Here is a 24,115-nt window from a genome sequence, read left to right on the forward strand (position 1 = left end):
CCTGATGAAAACTACTCCAGTTTATCCCAGGTATATATATTCTGACCACAGTCTGTCTCTGTTGTATTTGTCTTGTCACTCAAAGTTGAAGGGAGCAGAGAATACTCCCTCAAGTAATATTCTATCTTACATTTAGTATATTTTGCATAAAAAACATCTGAACTGAAGAGCAGCTTGATGGAATCTCATTAAGAACAGAGGTTGGCTAATGAAATCAAGATCAAAATTGCTGTTTTGACCTTTCTCCATCAGCATTTCAGTGTTATTATAACTAATACTAAACATTTTATAAAGGTAGCCAGTGGCTACGTCACAGTTTTGTAGCTCACATGGATCATAAAAACTAGGCATGCCTTTTGCTCTTTCTGGAACCAGATGTATGATAGTATTTCCTTTTTTTTTTTTCTTTCCATTAAATGTATGGCAAAAATCCAGAGCACGGGAAAGAGTAGTTTAGGAATGAGGCATAATATTGATGTACATGATACCAAGATTTGATTTATGATCTCACGCTTTCTGTGCTGGCGATTCTACAGAAACAGAATCCACAGCAGTAGTTATAGACAGAAAGAATGTTTTGCCTGACTTCTCCTCTGGACAGCTTCTTTGCAATATGATGATGAATTAATATAAATGCTGACTATTATAAATGTCAGTAGTGTACTTGTGCCAGCTGTAAAATATTTCACCATCACAGCAATAAGAATATTTTCCTTAGTATTATTCTGTTTCAGACTTTCAAAGGTATTCAAGAGTGCTTAGTGCTAGACATCAGAAAGGCAAAAGTCTGTATACCACAAAGTTCATAAATTGTGGAGCAAGACCCCCAGGTATCAAGCTGTGAAAACATCTCCACTTCTGATTAAGTCATTACTCATGAATATTTCATGAATACAGGATTACCACTCAGAGACTGATATAAGAGCATTTTGCAGTTTCTGATATTAGAAAGTCAAATACAAGGTAAATAATATTATAATATGATTTCTACAGAGCTTTGCTCTTGAAATCACTTGGCAAGAAGTGTAAGGACAAACCCTTTGCTGATGTAAAAAGATGCATACTATTCTCTTGACTTAGGTAGAGCAATATTAATTTGTTGTACATGGCAAGTTTCTTTAAAGCACTTTTGTTGCTGTAAAACTGATGTTGCAATATTCAGTGTACTCATCTGTACATTCTTATAGTACAATTCTTGAATAAAATTAACATCTTCTATTCAAAAATAACGGTTGCACATAATGAATCAAAACCAACCAGAAAAGATTGAGATTAGTTTGTACTTTTAGCATTACAAACCTTTCAGAGCAAAATGTAGCAGACAATTGATAGGCCTCAGAATTTCTTACTGAAGGGCTTTGTAAGGGACCTTAATCCCAGGCTGATACTCAATATCCCTGCATGTAGTCTTTTAGTCTTTTGAGGGTTGGCACAGATTCACTTCAGACATTTTTGATTCAGAAAATAAAATCAGAGAAAATGAAGTTTTTCTTTTAACCAGTTTTGTATGCAGAAAGGATTTTGTAATTAAAATGCAGACTAATGTTAGTTGCAATAAGCATTTTCACCACAGGGCTTGTCATGCTATTGAAAAACACACTTAGCTGTTTTTCAGATTTCCTTGCTGTGCTCATCCTGAAGGAGAAATTTAGCTGAATTTATAAAGGTTAGGAGGAACCATTCTGCCAAGACCACTGCATTACTTCAGACTTGTTTATTTGAGGTCTGTTGTATTATATGGTTTACATTACGCCAATGTGATTTCAGTAAGGTATACAATAGGTTACTGACAATGATCCTGAAATTTTAAAATTATATCTTTCAGATATATATTCAGATATATTTTGGATTTTTTTCAAGATCTGGTAGAGTTTGGGTTTGAACTGGGATGTAGATTTGAACTAGTTGGTTTGGTACTAGTTGGTACCCTTGTTCTTAAAAGGTTAAAAAAATTCTGAAATTTAGAGAAAAAAATCTGGTGAACTCATCTTTAACTGTGGAGATTGGGCCTCAAATACGTACAGTTATGGAAAGACATCATCTTCCCTTACTGTTCTTTCCACTGATGTAAATTGAAAAATATAACTGGGAGTCTTTATCTAAAAAGACTACAGGGAAAATTGTGCTTATCAGAACCTACGTAGGCTTCAGAGCACTGAACATGCACTTGGAAAACGGAACATTTGGCTAGCATCTGCTCTGTGGCCACTGCTGGCTGAGTGTTAGGGGAAAGAGAATGCAAAATTTCTTGATGAATGGGGGAGGGGTTCATTTACGTATCCGTTTCAAGAACAAAGTTCTTGATGTTGCAGGATCTGAGTTGAGGAAAACAAGGTCATTAGTAAGGCTAAATAAAGCAGAAGTGATGTGTTGGTATTGCTGCTACGAAGAAGGGGCTCTTCACGTACAAGTTTATTTGGCTGATCTTTACAGTCAGGATTGAAATGCCTGTAAAATGATGCTACTAATCTATGGCAGCTTGGTCTCTGCTACCTTGCTTTGGCTTACCCTTTTTACCCTTGTATCTCAATAAGGAAATGAGTTCTGGGAAAGCTATACAGTTAGATTAAGGCATACAAATCATTAGCTCTTGCCACATGGCTCAAGTTTATCACGTGGCCAGTTGATGGGCAGTGAATGAATGGGCTGAGTGGTAAGAAACTGCCTTTGGTGATGTTCAGATGTGGAGAAGTCATTAAAGTTAAAATCTTTAAGGAAGTGCACTGAGGGCATTGGAAAGTCAGTTTGCTTTACATGGAGCTCCTGGTTCAGATCTGTTTTGGGTTGCAGAGGCTATGGGATATGAGGTCCCTCAAGCCCTAGCTGACATTCCTTGAAATGTATTAATATGCAAACATTGGGGACATGTGGATCCCTTCTTCCAGCTTCAATCCCTTGTTAGGGAACATAATCTCTGAGAATATAACACCTACAGAGAGGTTGTATTCTGACTTCTTGACTACAGGAACGCTCATGCAGTATCCTTTCATTTATAAATGCAATATCCATTCTTCTAAGTAATTTCAGAGGCTGACAAATCATTTTGATGCTGTTGATATTCAGTATCCTGTAAATTTACTTAGGAAGTACTTTTAGGTATTTGTGGTCTACGTGTGGGAGAAACCTGAGAAACTTCAGAGGGAAAACAAGACAATGTTTTTTACACAGTCTGACTACACATACTTCATTGTCTGTAGAACAATTCCTTGTTTTATGAACGCCTTTTTTGGGTTCTTGGTTTCAAATATCTTCATTTCAGCTCTTGGTGAACTGTAGACATGCAGGAAAAGTCAATCTCCCACTGACTTGAAATGTTGTAACATTAAAATGAACTGCCCAAGGAGTTGCTTAAAAATACTTTTATCTTTAACTGGCTTTTTCCCTTATCCTCCCTCACCAAGAAATTCAATATTTAAAATGAATGCAACCTAAATACTCTTGTGTGAAAGTATTTCTGCAGCAGTGCCTGCAGTTAGTTTGTGATGAAAGATAATTCATTATTACTGGTTGAAACTGGATTTAAAACTAGCTACATCAGCTGCAGAATATAATGGGTCTTGAAAAATCTCCATGTAATCAAAAGTAGAGCATTTGTTGTTCAGCCAACTGTGTAATAAGTAGGAAAGTAGTTTAGTTGATGATAGCAAGCAGAGAATTAAAATAAATAAAATGAAAATCAGACCAGCTGAACATCAAATTTAAAGTTATGCCTGATTTTAATAAAATCTGTGTTTGATTTTTAAAAACATATTCAATCTAATAAGTTAGAATTTGAAGGTAAGTATCACCATTTTCTTTTCCTTCTGAAGTCTGCAAATCTCCTAAGCAAAGCTCTGGTCACTTAAAGAATGCTTTGTTTCAGAAGTAGTCTCTTGAATTGCACACAAGAAGTAATTACTACTTATCTCTGTGTGCTTGTTTCCCTACTTGACAAAATCAAAACCTAATCAAACAAGCTCCTGTACTTAAAAATGTCTGAAATAAATGGTTGTGGCCAAAGTGGAGCTCAACATGGTATTAATACTGCACACACAGATGGGAGTTATTAACCAGCCAACCAGGCAGTCCACTCTAGTGAGACTACAGACCTCTGAGATGGTTAAGCAACATTTTATTTTTCTTTTTTCTACATGTGGTTTGATAACACAGTGCTCATAAAACATTAATTTCTCATGAGGAGTCTTATCAATATGCAACAACAGCCTTTTGTGAGGTAATGTAGTAGGTATTAGGTAAGGAGGAAGATAGTAGTTTTGGAGAAAATGCCCTTCAGTGTTAGTGGCTGATGCTGTAGCAAGTCCAGGGCTAGTGCAGGTTATTTAGCTGCCGTGACAAGGTCACTTAAAAAGCTCTCAATTACACATGTAGCTGAGAGATTCCATACTTAAGAGCTACTTCAATAACATTATCATCCTTATATTTGTCACATTTACCTGATTTATCTGTGTACTTTTTCAGCAGTGTTTGTAAATAACTTTACAAGTGTTGTTAAATAGCTTTAACACAGAATGAAAATGGAATGTGCAGAGATTTTTAATATAGGATGTAAAAAGCTTATCAGAAATGTTCTTACTGAGAGGATTAAACTCCCAGCTAAAATGTGAAACAAAGAGTTGTTTGGTCTGCAGCTGTTTCAAAAAAAGAACCCACTTTGAAGTCTTCAGTAGTTCAGAAAAGCTAAATAGAAGGAATGTTGTTCCCAAGTAATCCTGAAATAAATGGTGTGTATATATATGTATATATCAGCTTGCACGTTAACACAGTACAAATTGAATACACTTGGTATATTTTGATGTTTTCTTGTAATGTTCAGAGTTTTGATACATATTTCCATTAGTATCATAAAATATTAATCTAGCCTCTGATCAAAAAATTGTCCAAAAGTTTTTGTCTAGTGCCACTCTACCAAATTTTACCTTCTTCCCTGGCAAATTATATACTGCTTTTAAAATTTTAGTTAACTTGAGCACCAAATTGGCCCCTTGTGGTCTTCTGGAGCCAAATGAAGTGTTAAAATTTTTCCCTTGCATTTTTTTAGGTCTTTCAAGTTGCATATGTCATCATCAAATCTGCTAATGCTCCACGACCTGGAAACTGGATTTTGGAACGCTCCATAGATGGCACAGAGTTCAAACCATGGCAGTACTATGCAATTAGCGACACAGAGTGTTTAACTCGTTATAATATTACACCAAGAGTTGGGCCGCCAACTTACAAGAGAGATGATGAAGTGATCTGCACCTCTTATTATTCCAGACTAGTTCCCCTGGAACATGGAGAGGTATGTTCGTTTTTGCACCTGTGGTTTGTGAGTATGAGCTCAGTCTGATTAAGACTTGAAAACATTTGAATCCCAGTTGTAGAGTTCAACAGCCTCAGCACTACCAGATGATCTGTTATTCTTCCTTAATGATACTATCTTTACATCATATACCAGTTTAGCAAGCTTTTGAAAGTTGGGGTAAAACATGTCTTTCACTCCACATATTCCTACTATTCAAGTCTTTATTGTCCCCCTTCACATAATTTGATGGTGGTTATTAACTGTGTATTAGTAGTTCCTTTATTCTATAGACAACTACAACAGAAGTTCTATGTTCTGCCAGGTTTTTCATTTAATAAAGAAAATTCCTGTCTTAGGAACACCTGGTTGTGAGATAAAACTGTAAAAACTGTTGAAGTGCTCGACACAGCTGGAAATCCTAAACTAGCCTTGGCATTGTTTCAGGGACCTCATATAATTAGAAGAATTATGAGTTGTGCAGCCTCACTGTTGACTGTTCTTTCTTTTAGCAAACTCTATTAATGGTACTTGTGTAATTTATGTCATAGAGGCAGCCACATAATGAAACGATGCATTAAAACCAGAGATATACAGAAAATTGGGTGGCACGTGTATAATCAACAGCACTATCTGGAACATTTCTAAATGCAATAACATAAAAATATATCAGAAACATAAAAAAAAAAAGTCCAAATTAAATTGCTCTGCACTGCATGCATGTTGTTGTTCACAAAGAACAGACTGCTCCTTTGTAGCTGGAATTGCAGACAGGAGGTTTCCCTGCACAGAGAATCTCATAACCTATATTTGTGAATCTTGGCACTCTTTTAAGAATATGTATTATTAGTGCTTCATAATTGGTTCTGGTCAGCATAATGAACTTAAATATGAGGTTCTAGGAAGTCCTGCAAATCAGATGATCTCTACAAACATCTGCTTGTTTTTAGCATTTGTTAGCAAGCTGCTGTTCTATACTTTGCTTGTACTGACTGCTCTGGTCTGAGAGAACGAATAGGGTAAAAGGACCACATGTCTAAATGTGTATGTAACCGAACAACATTTGAGCTAACTCAGACATTCTGCCAGGTTGGCTGCTGGACTTCTTACAGGTTTAAAGAGGTATAACAGCACGATTGTATACTCTATTAACCTGATCTATACTGCTTGAAAATCTGCTTCCAGAAATTTATGTTGTGAAGTCAGAGTTTGTGGTAAATTCCAAGGCTAAAACAACAATTGCTGGGAAATGATCTTCAATTAAGGAACACAAATAATGCAAACATATATAATCCAAACATATCAGTATACATAAGCCATATGTAAGCAATATATTAGCCAAATATAGCAGTGAACATGGAGAATTATTCTTTTTCTTCCTTAACATTTTAGTATATATCCCTACTGTTTCTTTCTTTTCCAGGTAGGAAAGATTTCTCTATATAAATTACAGTGCATTCTTACAAAATTTCCACTGATCTAGCCAGTGGATAGGTTTAGAATTAAGATGTGTATAAAATTTCACTTTTCATCGCTTGAAAACACTATTCATGAACAGAGAGAATATTTATCTCCAGAGAATTTGAGCTAGAGGCAGGGGGGACTATCTAAAATGAAATAGCATGTGTCGTGGGAAATATTTGACAGTAGTGGAGAAAACTCAAACTATAAATTCAAGAGTAATATGCGAGACAAAATTGCTCTGCATAAATGAGAATATGCCTCACACTTTAAAATGTAGCTGATGAACTCAGAGCATGACTCTTGTGATGGATGTTAGGTGTACTCTTTGACATCTGTTTGTAGCATGCTGGTCTCATTTTGCACTTTCTCTCTCAAAAGGCAGCACAAACGGTGTGGTCTTGAATTGCTCTGGAAAGGAGCAGGGAGCTGTTGCTAAAAGAAATTGCACAGCTTGATACCAAAAGCCATCTTACCAGGGCCAGAATGAGCTTGAGTGAGAAAGAGATGGAGACCAGACGGATGGTTTTGTGGTGGCAGCCTTCTGCTTTCAGTTGTCATCCAAACTGTGGCCTCCCACTGCACTGTCTTATCACTGAGTATTCCTTGCTGACTAGGCAGCTCTGTCCCAACAGGATATAGGATTAATGTCTCCAAACTGGGCCTGTGCTCGGTTACATTTTACAATGTTTACAAATTGTGTAGGAAAGATCTGTAAGGACAAAACCATGCTTATGGCCAGAGTTACATGTTCCATGTCAATAAGGGAGAGGAAGGAAGACCAGGAGAAGTAACGCCCAGCCTACGGTACGAGTCTTCTCTTTATGGTATCTCCACAAAAGTCCAGGAGACATGAGACTTTACAGTGAGCCAAGAGTGGTGGTTTCAGAACTGTGTACATCAGGAAGCAAGAATTCTACCTGCAGGTAGAGGGTGGGGAAAATAATTCCAATTAATTTAACATCTCACTATCCTGAGTTTCTGCAAAACAAATTTCAGTCTTACATGTTTATTTCTCACACTAAGACGTTTGCTGTTGTAAATGGATCACAGTTATGTTTATGATTAATTCAGACCCTCTTCCTAGATTCACACGTCTCTGATCAACGGCAGACCTAGTGCTGATGATCCTTCGCAAAAGCTTTTGGACTTTACTTCTGCGCGATATATTCGCCTACGACTGCAGCGTATTAGAACCCTTAATGCTGACCTCATGACTCTCAGCCATCATGATCCAAAAGAACTCGATCCCATTGTTACCAGAAGGGTAAGCTGATTGTTCAGAAACACTGTTCAGTATGATAGGGTGGGACAGCCTTTTCTGATCTCTTTGAGGAAGAGCTTTGCCATCCACTGAACTATTTTGAGAGGTTGTTAACAGATTTTTGCCTTCCCACTGATGTTATTAAAAAGAATACATTACCAGAGACAAGTCTAAATATTTTAAAAATATTTTTAATTTTTTTGCTTTTTGCTTTATTTGCTCAAATGATTTAAACTAGGAAGAACATCTCTAATGCTCTGTGAGGAAAGAAAAAAGTATAGTTTGGCTGATGCAAGTGTCATTTGAGGTTGCTCTTTATGCAACTGCAGTATGTTTTCTAGTGTATTAAGGATTTCAGTTCTCAGAGGTCTGATTCATAAGAGGAATTATTGGAAACTCTTGTCATGATGACTTTTCTTCAGTTTTTTTGTTTTTTTTTAAGGCATTTTAATAAGTTGTTTTTAAGGCCAGGTATAATAATAATGCAAACCACTTGGGAGTTTTAATTAATCCTTACATATTGGATTTTGAAAGTGGGGAAACTGAGATACCAAAACACTGACTGCTTCAACATCTCACAGAAATTTGGTTTTGGAGCTCCTAGTAACAGTGCCTGCCATAACTGAATTTTCTGCTGTATTTCTGCTTTATATTCTACTGTTTTGACCATCTTCTTAATTTGCTTGAGATCGGTGAGCTAAGAGATCAGTGGCTTCAAGTTCTTCTATGAAGGTAGACTTTCTGAGGACAGAAAAACATGAGAAGTGTTTATTTGTGCCTTCTTTTGTACATATTTAAGAACATCCATAAGCAGCTAAGTTAAGATGGAATCCAGAGTCCTCCTCACTTTCACAGCAACCTGGCGCTTGCATTTGTGGCTTCTCTGATACAGGCAACCCTTGTGCAGAGATTGTGCTTCTTGCTGAACTACTATACATGCAGCAGTGTGACTCTGTGTTGAGGAGAAGAGTACAAGTGTATGGTGCTGTGAAATCTGGTTGAGTAGCTGGGTACAGAAGGTAGAAAGGAACCTGTCTCTTATCAGGCTTTGGTAGGTACTTTCAGCAGGCAGCCCTGCTCTCATCTTGAGCACAGGTGCCTGTTCAGCTGCTGCATTTCTGAAGCAAAAAAAATCTGGATGTTTTGCTCATTCCATCTGCCTCACGTGGGAGCTGCTAGCATGAGGACTGCATGCACAGAGGACTGGGCAGTTGTTCCAGCTGTGTTTTACTGGACATAAGAAAACAGTTAACACAAGGGCTAAACTGATGAGATGTTCCCATGGAGCAGCCTGGTAGATATTTGAACATGTTAATAATGTTGTAATATCAAGAAATACACCCCCAAAAAGGGATGTTTGACATGAAATCATACAAACTTTCAGCTTACATGGGAAAGAAGAGTTCTGAGAATAAATACTCCCACTGCTTTCATAATGTACACTGTTGTGTAATACAAGGCTTAGTACTAGCCCCACCAGCATGACTTAGTGCAGCTTCGCATGAAAACCTACACACCTCCATCTCCACAAGATGTAGGTTTTATTGGGTCAGGGTTCCCAAGTCCTGATATCTCACTCAGTGTCTTACACACTGCGCAACCGATGACAATGAAGGTAATCACTTGCAGCTTTCTGGATTCCATTTCTGTTCTTTTTGAAGACATGACATCTAGTTGTTGATACTCATTTTATCAGTGTTCTCATATATAATCTTGCCAAACTGCTGAAGCAAAACTTTTCTAAGTGTTCAACAGCAGTTTTGTTTCTGTATTTAATTTCTTTATTTATTTTTCTCTGTAGCGTTTGGTTAGTGTTGGTCTCTTGTTCAACTTCAAGCTGCACACAGCTGCTGTGAGCCACATACAGTGTGAGTTCTAAGAAAACAAGATAAAAGGGAAGAAGTGGGAAATGGAGTGAGCCTCCTGGTCCTCCTTCTACTTTTTCCAGTCTGGATCTCTTTTTCTGTAGTTAAGAGCTTAATGTTCACTGATTTATTTATGTTTCATAATCCAACACCATAACGTTTAAAAAAAGACAAAAATGCTAAACATCATAAAAATTTTAAAGACATTACAAATTCAGTATTCAATCAAAGAGGCAAGTTTGCTCCAACTCCAAGATCCTTCAAAAAAACAACAGTCCATGAAGTCAGCGGGTCTGACCACCCAGGACTAGCTCTTCATCCTGAAGCAGATGACCGTAGGGTTGTTAGGTCTGAGAGTCTTGAACTTTTTGCTTAGAAGTGTAGTCAAAAAAGTATTTCTTTTCATTCCTCTGTGGTACATACTTCCCAGGATACCAGCAGGCCAACCATGTTGATACTACAGCTGTAACTGAACCCAGATGGTCTTTCCTGCCTCTTCCTTGCCTTGCAAGTTAAATCCTTTCCGTATGCATGCTGCTTTTGCTCACCACATGGCAATATAAATAGATTCTATTCTACTGTATCACCGACTCTTAAGCTAAAAATTTGGATAGTATAATACACTGCCTCATACTAGTAGGAAGGATGTTGTCTGGAAGGAAGTGCACAAAGTGATTTTAAGAGAGGGCAGTTTCCATTTTAGGAAAGCATACTCTGACTTCACAAACTGAAATTCAAAAATAGCAATTTGTTATGCTTCATTGCTTTCATAGGGTGAAAAAAAGGCTCTTTTAGAAGCAAATTTTGGTGTAAGTCACGTTTGGTGGTCTTTCTTGAATTGTGTGCACTTATTTATACTTAGGAGTTAATCACTGTTTTGAACCATTGAAGAAAAATGTAGGAAAAAATATTAAAATTCACTAAATGGAAGGCTTCCCCAGGTAACAGAAATTCAAAGACTTGTATTTTCTTTGCATTTTTCATATCAAAAAACAGTGGCATGCTGTCATTTTACTATGTAGGAGGGAAGACAGAAATACATGTAAATGTATTCATCTTTTTTCCGTCTTTGATTTTTGCAGTACTACTACTCAATAAAGGACATCTCTGTTGGTGGCATGTGTATTTGTTATGGACATGCTCGAAGCTGCCCCCTGGATGAAATCACAAAGGTATTTTTTAATCTCACCGATCTATTTCCACAAAACAACTAGTCCAGTTTGCCTAAGGTGAATGGAAAATAGGAGTCTAAAAGAGATCTTATTACACAATGCATACAAATGATTTCCTATAATTTTCTTCCTTTGCTTTGCAAGCACATCTGTGTCTGCGGTAATTTAACTTTTTGAAGTGAACTCTTTTTCTTTGGTGTTGAAAAAAATATACAGTTTGAGGGGTGCAAGAAATTGTCTGCTTTGCAACAGGAGAGTCATCCTTCCTTTTGTAGAAAGGCTACTTCTCAGTAGTTGACATAGCATCGTTGTGGAGCATTTGTCATTGACGTTTTTTGGAGTAAATCTGATATTAGACAGACTTTTGAGAACCTTGAGGAAATTGTCCATTTAAAAGTATTTAAAGATTTTTTTTTTTTTTCTTAGAAATTGCAGTGCCAGTGTGAGCACAACACATGTGGCGAGAGCTGTAACAAGTGCTGTCCTGGGTACCATCAGAAACCATGGAGACCAGGAACCATTTCTGCTGGGAACAAATGTGAGAGTAAGTGTGCACAAAGGTTTAGATAAATTCATTAAGGCTTACTATATTCTTGCTGGAAGTTGCTTTTCATAGAGATCTACACCAATTCTCCAAAGCATCCAAAAATGAACTGCCTCAGTAATGACTGTTTAGATCTTTTTAAGTATTCTGTCCAACACAACTGCTAGGCTCATAGAGGTGTCATGCAATAAAACTTTCAGAGAGGATCGGACAAAAGAGTCTTGGAGATTTATTATACTCCTGTAAAAACTAGCAGCTTTGCATCAATCATTTTGTTAGCTAATTGAAATGCAGATTTCTTACTTGATCGTAAATTTCAGCAGATAAAAAAGACTTTGTTCTGATAACAAATGTTTTGAAATAAACTGCCCCACTACTTTTCATATTATCTGATAGACTGAATTAAGCTGTGACAATGAGTGTCTCAAAGGCCAGCTAGTGCATTTTCTCTCTTTGCATCACTAATGCTTGGCACAAACTGCGGACAGTTAAGAACCTATTAGATAAAATTTACAATTACAAATGGAAAAGTATTCTTAGTAGAAAAGTTTTTTACACAAATGTCACTCTTTGGAAAGTAAGTGTTTTTGACTGGGCTGAAAATTATCTTCTAACCTCGAAGAAATGTGTACTTATGTACAGGCACTGTTGACTTGTGAGACTTTTGTCTATAATGCAGATAAGAGAAGAATTATATGGATTTTCTTTTGTAGTGCAGAGGACAGAATATTTAAGAGCAGTTAATAGTGATAGCACACATCCACACATCACTATTGGCAACACATCTCACAGGAGTGTGATTTACAGAATACTGTCAAAAGGACGCTATTAAAGCAGTGACAATATTTTTGAAATGTGCTTACTTGCTAAGAAACAGAATGTATTTGAGACTGCTGAAGCATACAGCATGGTTAATGGGAAGAAAATCACATTTCTGAGATGAATTTATATGCTCTGCTTCTTGCAATTTCCACTTTGAAAAGTATCAGTGTTGTAGCAACTGTTATACAACATAAATAATAAAATAATTGTATTTCTTTTCTGTTCCTTCTTAGAGTGCAACTGTCATAACAAAGCTGAAGATTGTTATTACAATCAGAGTATAGCAGATCAAAAAAGGAGTATGAATACTCATGGCCAGTACATAGGAGGTGGTGTCTGTTTAAACTGTTCTCAACATACTACTGGGATCAACTGTGAAATGTGTGCTGATGGATATTTTAGACCACAAAAAGTAAGATTTGGAAAACAACATCCTAGTGTTTTGGTTAATTATAGCATGATATGATGTATATTTCAGCTCACTGTGAATTTAAACATAAATTCTATCCATTACAGTATAACTAAAAACTGTACAGGATTTTTTTACATACCACCAAAACTTCTAGAGAAAAGCATAAAATGCTTCTGTGGAAGTGCAGGTCTCATTGCTTTATAAGAAGCTGTTGGAGAAGAAAAGAATAAGTAGAGATACGTTTTCCTAGAAAGGAAATCTAATTGCTGTGATAGGAAACCCATTTCTCCTTTGGATAAACCTCTACAAAGTGCCAACATTAAAGATTCAGTGTCTTCAGAAGTGCCAAAATTGTGTCCTGTCCTATAACAGCCCTTTTCAACCAATGTGAAAATGGCCCATTTCATGGTTCTAAGGTCAAACTCTGTTTCGTAAGATATTACAGCAAATAATTTTCTTCTTGATATGTTTACTGTAGAACATGTGGTCTCTGAGCCTAATTTCCTGTTTATTGGCAAGTGTCACTCTTTGGAAAAATGACCTCACTTCCACAAAAGACATTTGTTATTACGTGACTAACGGAGTTAAACGTGAAGTTCCTGCAGTGTTAGAGGTCTCCACATCGAGAGACACTTAATTTCTACCCCACAAGGTCTTATTACAGAAGATTTTCACATATATTTGAAAGCCCATACTTTAGAAATCCAACATAAATAGATGCAGAGAGCAAGGGTGAGTCTGTGAGAATTTGATTATACAGCAGGTACAGCCAGTCCAAAGGAGGATTAAACCTAAGCCTGAGATTGGCTAATTCACTTGTAAGAAGCACTGAAGAAAAGTACTCAATCAATTTGTAGCCAACAGATATGTATCCACACGTCATTATAAATTTCCTTTACATCAGAAGTACCTCAAATTTTAGCCTTCCTTTAACAAAAAGAAAATCCTTGCCATAAAATCGCATTGCCTTGTATTTCAAAGATGTATAGATTGTGAAGTTGGTATAAATCTTCATGAATAGATAATCTGTCCTCCCATTGAACACAGAGCCAAGGATTTCTTTTCATTTCCTTCCTCTTTGAACTGGAGTGTCTTTGCTAAAAGCACCCATTCTTGTCTTAAACATTTCCATAATCTTTGGCAAGCCATCACAGTGATTAATTGCTGTTACGCTAAAAAATATTTAGACTGTACGTGTCAGGCTTCAACTTCCAAACATTACTTACTCTGTCTGTGCTTTTGAAGACCAAATTTTGTTCTTATATCTAAGTTTTTTTTTCTTGATTGCAATCCCCTGATCTTCTGTTTGCTAAAATTAAATTGATTGAGTCCCTTGATCTGTTGCCGCATAGCAGCATTTCTGGTCTTCATTCATATTAGTTTCATTGATCTCAGACAAGAAACAGATGTAACTTTATTTTTCCCACTTAATAACTTGAGAATTTGACATAGAACATTTGTTTCATAGGTTTCTCCCTACGACGATCACCCCTGCTATCCCTGTGGCTGCGATCCATTTGGGTCTCTGAGTTTTGTCTGCGTTAAAGACGAGCACCAGTCTGATTCACAGCATGGTAAGAGAGCAAGAAATGTATTTCCTCTAAACTTCAAATCTTGCTAATATTTCTGGGCAGTGAAGGTATGCGGGAACAGTACCTTCTTGTCAATGGCTGCCAGTTAGGTACCACTTCATAACAATGGTAAATATTTAGAAAGGAGAGGTGAGGGAAATGTCAGGTTCCTGAATGTGGTCTTGTGTGGGAGATGACAAGCTCTGACCATGTGAAACAATGTGAAGGACTGAAATCTGACACTGTTGCTTATGAATGCTGTTCTAACTGTCACAAAATCCATTCCGCTGTAGCTTCTGTGCATCAGGTACTCTAAGCACGAAAAATAGATGGTGAGGCTGACATTATGCCAAGTATCTAGGTGGAATGTAACACAGAATATAATAAAAAAGGAATGTTAAAATACTCACGTGCTCTGAGACATCTTGAATCCAGCATGCTGCCTTCTCTTATTTGTTTGTTTTTGCTCTTCAAGGGACTTGGCCAGGGCAGTGTCAATGCAGAGAAGGTTACACAGGAGAAAAATGTGATCGTTGTGCATTTGGGTATAGGGGTTATCCAAACTGCTTGCGTTGCAACTGCAGCCTAATTGGTAGCATTAATGAAGATCCATGCACAGAACCTTGTCTTTGCAAAGTGAGTATTAAACCGTCATTTCTGTTTAAAAGGCAATCTGTGGAGTGAGTTTGTAAATTCTTTTTTTCTTTTAGTATGGGAAACTTATTCATTAACTAGAGACATCAGTTCTTTAATAACAAATAACTTGGTGTGACTGTACACCCAACAAACTAGAACTTAAAATTACTATTCTCTGTATTTAAAATGTGGTAATTTATGTTGAATAGTTTGCTATGTTTTTGAGGATTCTATATGTTTTTCTATAGAAATGCGCCTGACTGACATTAAAACTGAATAATAACTGCACTTCTGAGAGTGAGAAGGGATCTCAGGGTGAATGACAGTATACCTACTTGGGTTTGTTTTTAGCAATGAGCTAATGTTTCTCTTAAAAGCCACTAACCACATGTAAGGAAGGGGTGTATTTATAATGCCTGCTTTTTGCAAAGTAACTCTGCATTTGGGAGGGACTTTTGGAACAACTAAATGAGACGTATGTATGAAATCTGATTGTATTTGATTACAAAATATAAACCATCAACAATTTTAACAAAAAAGCAGATTTTTCACCATGGCTTTTATTTTGGTAAGTGTCCAACCCCCTTGAAATATCCTGCAGCTGTAGATTCTGCTGAACTTTATTACAAAGTTCTGTGTCAATATTTAAAGAAGTAACATACAATTTTTTGAACCAAATGTTAGCCAGTAGTTTATGTATTTGTTGCCAAGTATGGCAGCAAGTAGGAGCCAAACAAACCCATGGTTTGTTTGACAGATTTTCTGAAAGCGCTTATCTCTTCTGCAAGATTTATGTAATCCAAAACATCAAGTGTATGAATAACCAGAGTCTTGAAAAAAGAAATAGTTTGAGCAGATAATTTAAATGAGAAAAAATGATAAACAAATGTTTTGCCTGCTTTTGAGCTAGAGTAAAACTGTTATAGCTGTTGTTGCAGTTTATGGGTGAAAATGTTGGTATAAACTGAACAAGAAACTGTCCCCTTTCAGTGATGTCATGGGCACGAGCCTGGCGTACAGAATTTTTTGGCCAGATCACTGAGAACGTCACTAGCTATCAGCCCAATTACTTTGGAGAAGGAAGTTGTGTCCTCCTAGTATTAAATGAAGGGGACACGATTTCTAGTTTCTAAACCTGTGTAGGCTATGTAAACTCAGTAATGCAAATGATTCCCTTTTACACTCTGTATTTCGTAATATTTGATCATTTATGAAACACAGCTCTCACAGTCTGATACTCTCTGACCAAATTCTTTTAGATGTTCTATGTGTAGAGGGAGAAATGCTTCCTATCTAAATCAAATAATAATAATAATAAAAGATATTTGATGTTACCTAAGATTTCAATTTAGAAAAATGGTACAGCAGTGTACTGAATTCACTATACAAGGACAAAACAGCAAGTGCAATACACAGTTGAATCACAGTACAAATGTGGTTCTCATTTGGGAACTAATGCAGTCTTTATATACTCACAGCGGTACCAAAAGTCATCTTTATATACTCACAGTACTGGGTGCCCCCAGTTGCTGGGAAGAAAATACGTCAATGTGAGTTGACGCCAGCTCAAGCTTGCTACTCTTCAAAATTCTTTTGCTACTTTTTTTTTGGTTTTTATATTCTGTTTTGGTCTGAGCACCACATTCACTACTCTCTCACGCTAGTCTGGCTAATTTAGGGAGATATTCACACTTTTAAAATGAACTCCAGGGAGAAACGCTTTCACTAGTTCATCCATTTAACTGTTGCTATCTGTTTATCTAAAACAAAGGCTGTCCTCCAGTCCCCTTTGTGTTGAGATAAGATCTTCTATGCAACAGCCACTCTGCATTATTCCCTGAGCTTTATGGGCACACAGCCCTTGCCTTCAGTCTTCTTCCATTGTAGAGGTTTAATTAGAGAGTCACATCCTATCCCTAAGGCTTTAGTCACAACAGCTCTTGAAGTCTAGTCATCAAATAAGGTTTTTAGTATTCATTAAGAAATAAGAAGTCATTTTTTCCAGGTAATGTTACAGAGACAAAATGGAATGTGCAATCCAAGGGTACCCTGAAAGAAAAAAACCATATAGTTATTGCTTCTATAAAAAATCCAAGATTTTAAAATCCTATTATTTCAGGATAATCTGAAGATTTCCCTTTATATGGTGTTTTTCCTATATTTAAATATTGTAGGGGAACTGTTAGGTTGTGGCTTGAGCTGGTGATGGAGCACCTGGTGAAGGGATGTCCCTGGCCCAGGGAGCACAGGCAAATTATTTGCACCTGTGCTCCCCATGTGCCCAGAAGCGGTGGACCCAGGGCGGAACCACGCTGGGCTCATATTAGGGCCAGTCACTGAAGAGAGAGCAGCTCTTGGGCTTAGGCTGTTTCCTGTGAAAGACTGTTTTATGGTCAGGGAACCCCTTCACCAGCAGGGTGAGGTCAACTCTTCTTTCTGTATATGACTGTTGATCTACCTGTAAATACCGTGCCTTGTGTCTCTAGGAACCTGTCAGAAGCTCTTCTGCTTCTTTGTGAGCAGAACAAATGCTAACAATTAGAAAGCAGTAGTCCTCCTCTTCTGAATAAAGGATGGAATAATTATCTAGCTTTCCCATGTCGTTTATAGAGCTGGTCTATATTGCTTATAGAAGCTCATAACCTACCTGCTTAGAGAGAGGCCTTTTGTAAACTTGATGTGCCAAGCACTGGTCCATAGAAGTAGGCCATTGGTAGGGTTGCCACTAAAGGGTTCAGGTTTCTCTCTGGTAATCCTGAAATTTGTTCAATGGAACCAAATCTAAGTCTAGAACTGGGAGTGGCTCTCCTGGCTGAAGTGGAGGGACCTTAGCCTGGTAGCTGCTTCTGAGGGCGGAATTTAGTTCCTAGGCTTTGCATTTCAAATTGCACAGCAGAGCTCATGCAGGCTTTCTCATAAGAGTAATACAGATATGCAAGGCACAGTACGCCGTGCAGTCCTCATCATGTGTAGCAGGGATCTTTGTGAGGTGCTCTGTAACATCCTCTTTGCCTTTGTGGGAAGGTTTTCTCATAGTAGAAACCGAAGGCTGAGATAGGGCAGTGATGTCTTGTCCTGATATGAAGCTGTGACACAGAGACTCCTTCCTGCTAGTAGAGGAGTGTTCTGCATCTTACTGTGTAGAGATACCCACTGAAATCTATTTACAGAATCTGATGATATTTACTCAATGTTTTCTATACTTGTTTCTCAGCAGCTCTTGTTTAAACTTATGCAATAAATAAATAAATAACTGCATAACATCTGCACAGACCTATCAAGAAAAAATGCCGAGTGCCCTGCTTTGTTTTTTTTTTTTTTTTTTTTTTTTTTTACCCCTATAAATGCTACATTGAAAGAGGTGTGTAGCGTGGTGTTGTAAAGTACCCAGTTTGCTTACCAATGAAGCATCAAGCCAGTGCTAGGAACTAAAAGGGTGGCATGTGGCATTCCTCTACAAAGAGGTGGCAGTGGGGAAGAGATGGTTGTGGGGTGCAAGTGTGAATGGGTGGTTGAGGAACTGTTGCCTTGAAACTGGCTGTGGTGGCCTTAAGAGGCAAGCTGTGCTGTAGGCCATCTTAATTTCTCCAGAGTGAACTTGAAATTCAAGCTACTAGAGGAACAGACAGGCAAACTGGCAGATTTTAAAACCCTACCTGTGTGCTGAAATTTCACTGTAACAGAACCATTACCAGAGTATATTTAGATTTTGATGAACTGGCAAATTCTGATGAATTTTTCCAGTTTTCATTTTAAGCTTTGAATCTTATTCAATAAGCCTGTTATGCTGAAATCTGTTTTCTTTTATAACTTTCTTAATGCTGTTATACGTAAATCCCATCTAAGCCACTGTAATTGTTACCATAATAGTGCCAATGTGAAACAAATGTTATATGCCATTCACAGGAGAATGTAGAAGGTGAAAACTGTGACCTCTGTAAACCAGGATTCTACAACTTGCAAGAGAGAAATCCTCAGGGCTGCACAGAATGCTTCTGTTTTGGGGTTTCTGATGTCTGTGACAGCCTAACATGGCCCATCAGTCAGGTATGATATGCTACATCAGTGACCTAATACTCTTTCCTCAGGCAGCTGCAACATGTACTGTATTTCTCTTTGACATGTACCTGAGCTAAATCTAAATTCTGGCATGTGTCTCCTTACAGAGGAATGGATTTTCAACATCATTTGGCAGCTCTGATGTAGTCAATACGTCATTTCACTGCAGGCTTTAGCCCGCTGGTTTGCTTTAATACCAGAAGCACTGGCTAGTGGAATCTGTGATAATGCAGTGGAAATTTCTTTTTTTCTGATCTTGTACTGTTAAAGTTTTTTTGTATACTGAAGAGATGAATGCAAACTTTTGCCCTTACTCCTATACCTCCTGGGCAAGACTAGAGTGGCCTGTGGCAGTATTTCCATTATACTTGGTGATTTTATTGGAAGGATGAAAATAACACTTGTTATGTTTATGTTCCTAACTTTTACAGAGACAGACAGTCCTAGTCTCATCATATGATGTGGTACCACATTTGTGTATATTGGGACTCAGTTAATGAAAGTGTTATGGATTCACTAGTTCATATGAATATCTGGGGATGGGTTTAGTGACTACTTTCTCAGTGTCATTGAGCCTCACTACAGCATTATAACCATGATTTCTTGCAGATTTCTGACATGACTGGATGGCTTATTACTGATCTGTATAATGCAAGGGGTGTGCAGCCTCAGCGAAGCCAATTTGATGGACCCCGTCAAATAAGCATCAACAACACTGAGGCTGTGAAAGTACTGAAACATACTTACTACTGGTCAGCACCTGAACCATATCTAGGAAATAAAGTGAGTTCTCACTTGAGGTCAGAACTCCAGTTTTCCTACATCAATCACATTATATTGCTCCCAAAACACTGTACATAAACAGTAGATATATTTCTGCTAATCAGAATGTTTTCTTACTGAGATGTTAGTGTACCAAAAATTCATCTGTTTTCTTCTTACATCTTTCATGTATAGCTTAAAGAGTTGTCTTTTCATTTGGTGCTGTATTTCTATGCCCTGAAACCTTCAGAGTTTGCTGTGTATGTTCTTTGGTTAGCTCATGGGAAGTAAAGAAAATCTGAATATAGTTGAAATATCTTCTATAATTACAAAGTACAAATAAAAACCAGGATTACCAGACTTCTTCATCTGTCTCTGTTCCCCAAATTGTAGTATTCCTGGCTAAGTATAGTGCAGAATCCCCCTCTTGCTCTTTGAGCTCACGCATCACCCCACTTTGCTCTCAGCCTATCTTTGATTACACAATATATGGTCTTCACCTTGATTGTTACTAACTTTTTCGCTCACATTCCCTATGCTCATGACTCCTATCTCAAGCCTGGTGCCCTTCGCGCTTTGTCTGATACACTAGACAAGACTGCTAAATTCATCATACCTGCTTCTTTCCTATCTCCCATTTCAGATTTGTTAGTTTCCAACCAACTAGTGTTAATTTTTGCCCTGGTTACTAGGAGAGCTCTCAGTCTTGTTTTTTTTTCTTAATTTTTTGCAACAGTGTCAGAGAGTAATAGAGGTTGGAAGGGATCAGGCTATCTTCTCCAATCCCCCAGCTCAAGTACAGTTACCTAGAGTGCAGGACCATGTCCAGACATCTTTAAATACCTCCAAGGAGGATACTTCACAAAATCTGGGCACCTTGTGCCAGTTCTCTATCAGCTTCACATCACACAATTGCTGCCTGATGTTCATAGAGAGAATCCTTTGTTCAATTTTGTGCCCATTGCCTTCTGTCCCATTGCAGCTCCACTGAAAACAGCTTGTGCCTGGCTCCGACTTCTTTCAGAAGAAAGAAGTTCAGAGAAATTATGGATGCCCCATCCCCGTGCTTATGGCCAGGTTGGATGGGACCCTGGGCAGCCTGATCTAGTGGATAGCAGCCCTGCCCACAGCAGTAGGTTGGAACTAGATGGTCTTTAAGGTCCCTTCCAACCCAAATGATTCTGTGATCGTATATTTCTTTGCATCTCCCTTTAGATATTTATACAAATTGATGAGATTCCCCTGAGCCGTGACTAGGCTAAGCACTCACAGTACTTTCAGTCTTCCCATGTATGAAGGATGCTTCAGTCCCTTCACCATTTTCGTGGCCTTTTGATGGACTCTCTCCATTATGTCCACATCTCTGTTGTACTGACAAGCCCAAAAATGGATGAAGAACTCCATGTGTGGCTTCACTAGTGCTGAGTAGAAGTGACCTCACTTCCTTAATTATTTTCAGTACGGTCTCTTTGCTTATGCACAGTTACTTGAGTGGCAGACAAAATGAGCACAAGTCTCAGAAGTGTAACTTTAAGGAGTAGTTTTTCACAGGGGAATGTTCACTCAAATCCTCATCTGATATACATTTAATGTAGGTCTAACTGCTAAAATTCTTTCACTTACTTTGAAGTAGTCAGCAGCAGATGTGGAGTTACGGGGCATGAAAAGTGGAATATGGAATGTGAGTAACTCCAACATCGTATGCCCCTTGGCTAGGACAGTAGCATAAACCTCTCCTGTTTGTTGAAAGACCTGTGGGTGTTTTGCTGAATAAGGGCCCTTATCTAAATCATCTGTAGAGCCTTCAGCTGGCTTCCCCCTTGGAACAGCAACAAGTTAGCACTTGTCCCTGAGCTGGTAGGCACAGCCTGTTAATTTTTCTTTGGAAAGTGGTGTTTGCAAGCCTATGTATTATTTTAATTTTGGGGAAAATACATTGGACTTTCTCATGTCTCTTCTTTGTGTGGATTGGAGGTTATTATGTTATTAAGGCTTTCTTTTCTTATTATTTTAGCTCACAGCTTTTGGTGGAGACTTGAAGTATACAGTGTCTTATGACATTCCTATGGACAGTGTGGACAGTGATATAATATCTAGCGTGGATGTCATCATTCAGGTGAATGGTTTTCAGCTGACTACTACTCGAACATTAGAAATCCATGAATAGGTTAAAAGATAAGAAAAGAAAATAGTATTTCTGTAGCAATAATTTTTAGTCCTCCTTAGATCTCAAATCTAAATCCCTTTTTGAAAGTCACTACCAAGATTTTCTTGCTACTCAATCCTCTAATTTTCTGCTTTGTTTCTCAGAAACTGTAGGCAGATATTTCTTTTTTTTCAGAAAATAAATGCCTAAGTATCAACCTTGTTAAAAACATGTGAGGTGGTAATTACTAAACTACAATGAGCTAGAATAACTTATGTTTATGAAGCAGGTGAATATTCTTGCTGTTTGCTTACTTTTCTGGAGTTACGTTGTGGTTAAAAACTAAGGCTCCATATGAAGTTCAGGCACCTCCAAAAAAGCATTATTTTGTAATACATACTTATTAATAGAATAAAGCAGAAAAAGAGATTTCATTTTGTAGAGGAGTTTGATTTTTTTTAAAATTTAATTCTTTTTCTGAAAGAAAAGCAAGTATTTCTGAAGTCTCTGAACAAAAAGAGAATGGGATTGTAATCTTCCCGAATCTATGGAAAATATAATTTTTTTTTAAATATTATTTTTTTCTAATGAAAGTAATGTTGTTTCTTTTCTATATTATCTGGATGTGCATCTGACACTAAATGTAAGAGCTAAATGAAATTTCCATATAAATACGAAAAATGTTTTCTGATTTCACTTTCAGGGCAACGGTCAGATTTTGAGCACAAGAACAGCAGGTTTGTCATTACAACCCTATGAGGAGTACTCTAATTCAGTGAGATTGGTATCAGAGAATTTTATAGACTTCAGTACAAAAAAAGCTATAGACCGAGAAAGGCTGATGACTGTTCTGGTGAACGTGACCCATCTTCTGATCAGGGCCAACTACAACATTGCCAAAAAAGCCGTGTACAGGTAAGGGACAGAAAACAGTAAAATTAATTTATATACTCATGTTATTTTTTGAGCCTGTGAAACATTGCTCATGGTTTCAGTATTCCTATAGTTTTGCATTAATAATTTTTAGAAGAAAACATTTTTAAGACTAGTGTTGTCCACAATCAAGTGGAATGTGCAGAAAAGGGCATGTGGTTGTTTTAAAGATATGTAAAGTAGAATCACTGTTTTCTACTTTAAAGGAATCTTCCCTAAAGCTTTATTACAATGGCAGCTTTGTTAGAGAGAAATACTTCCTAAACTCTAAAAAGTATGCTTATTTTGGTATGTGGCAAGTTAATCCATCACTGACTATTGAGAACCTGCCAGTAAAGATGCTGGCTGTAATTTCTTTTAATATCTGTTTGTAGATGTTCTGATGCTCTTTTCTAAGGGAATGCTTAATAGGAAAATTGGTCTGGAGTGGATTACGTCATCATTTCATAGTCTCAAGTCAGCATTAGCAGTATCTTCATCAGTCCTTGTAGATCTCTCTTACCTGTTCTCCAAATTATACAGGAATAAAACGTTACTGATCTCAAGGGAATCTGTTCCAGTGCTTCATCACTTATTTACTTACTTCCCTTAGCCTTACCAATAGCCTTTCTTCCTCATTCCCTAGTTTTGTAGCATTTAATGTCAACAGCATTAGACCTGATAGTTAAGCATGAAGAAAATTCACTTTGAGCCCTTGAGGAGTGATTATATTTATGTCTATTTAGGGATAGTGCGTTCAACTTTGTGGAATTGTTTGTAAAGATTCACTTAAATCATTTTACCTATGGCTAACCACTCCTGTGGTTTACCAGAGAAAATTTTCTCTCCTGCAGAATGTTGTTTGTACTATAGGGTTTTGCTTTGTTTTGTTGTATATGCCAGCAATGAACTAGTGCTGTTTCTCACTACTTACCCACCTGCAACATATGTGTAGTTTATACATGATGTAGTAAAGCTATTTTAGGTCAGGATTGCAATAGAAGGCTGCCCCACCCATGTACTTCTGTAATAACAAAGGGAGAGTTCTTGATTAAACCTTACTTCAGGAGAACTCACCAAGACAGTGGGAATTACAATAATGATAACTTGATGAGGGCAAATCTGCTTCCAGCTGAGAACTGGAAATGCAGTGATAACAATACAATCACAGTATTTTTACAGCTGAGATTTTTGACTATTCCTCAGCT

At 37.5% G+C, this 24,115-nt stretch overlaps 1 protein-coding gene across 3 annotated transcripts in view; it reads left to right on the top strand.

Annotated features, from left to right (window-relative positions):
- LAMA1 (laminin subunit alpha 1) overlaps positions 1 to 24,115 on the top strand; it is a 99,800-nt gene that overhangs the window by 22,792 nt on the left and 52,893 nt on the right. For 2 of the 3 annotated variants that reach the window (XM_021386617.1, XM_021386618.1), the window contains exons 4-14: positions 5,039 to 5,281; positions 7,830 to 8,009; positions 10,954 to 11,043; positions 11,470 to 11,587; positions 12,643 to 12,821; positions 14,290 to 14,395; positions 14,868 to 15,028; positions 18,935 to 19,075; positions 19,697 to 19,870; positions 21,864 to 21,965; positions 22,699 to 22,910. In XM_021386617.1, the coding sequence (XP_021242292.1) occupies positions 5,039 to 5,281; positions 7,830 to 8,009; positions 10,954 to 11,043; positions 11,470 to 11,587; positions 12,643 to 12,821; positions 14,290 to 14,395; positions 14,868 to 15,028; positions 18,935 to 19,075; positions 19,697 to 19,870; positions 21,864 to 21,965; positions 22,699 to 22,910 (1,706 nt within the window). Of the gene's footprint in view, positions 1 to 5,038; positions 5,282 to 7,829; positions 8,010 to 10,953; positions 11,044 to 11,469; positions 11,588 to 12,642; positions 12,822 to 14,289; positions 14,396 to 14,867; positions 15,029 to 17,363; positions 17,446 to 18,934; positions 19,076 to 19,696; positions 19,871 to 21,863; positions 21,966 to 22,698; positions 22,911 to 24,115 lie in introns of those variants that run through there. The other variant, XM_021386619.1, reaches the window with a different exon arrangement.

This window comes from Numida meleagris, chromosome 2 (genome assembly GCF_002078875.1).
Source record: "Numida meleagris isolate 19003 breed g44 Domestic line chromosome 2, NumMel1.0, whole genome shotgun sequence".
NCBI lineage: Eukaryota > Metazoa > Chordata > Aves > Galliformes > Numididae > Numida > Numida meleagris.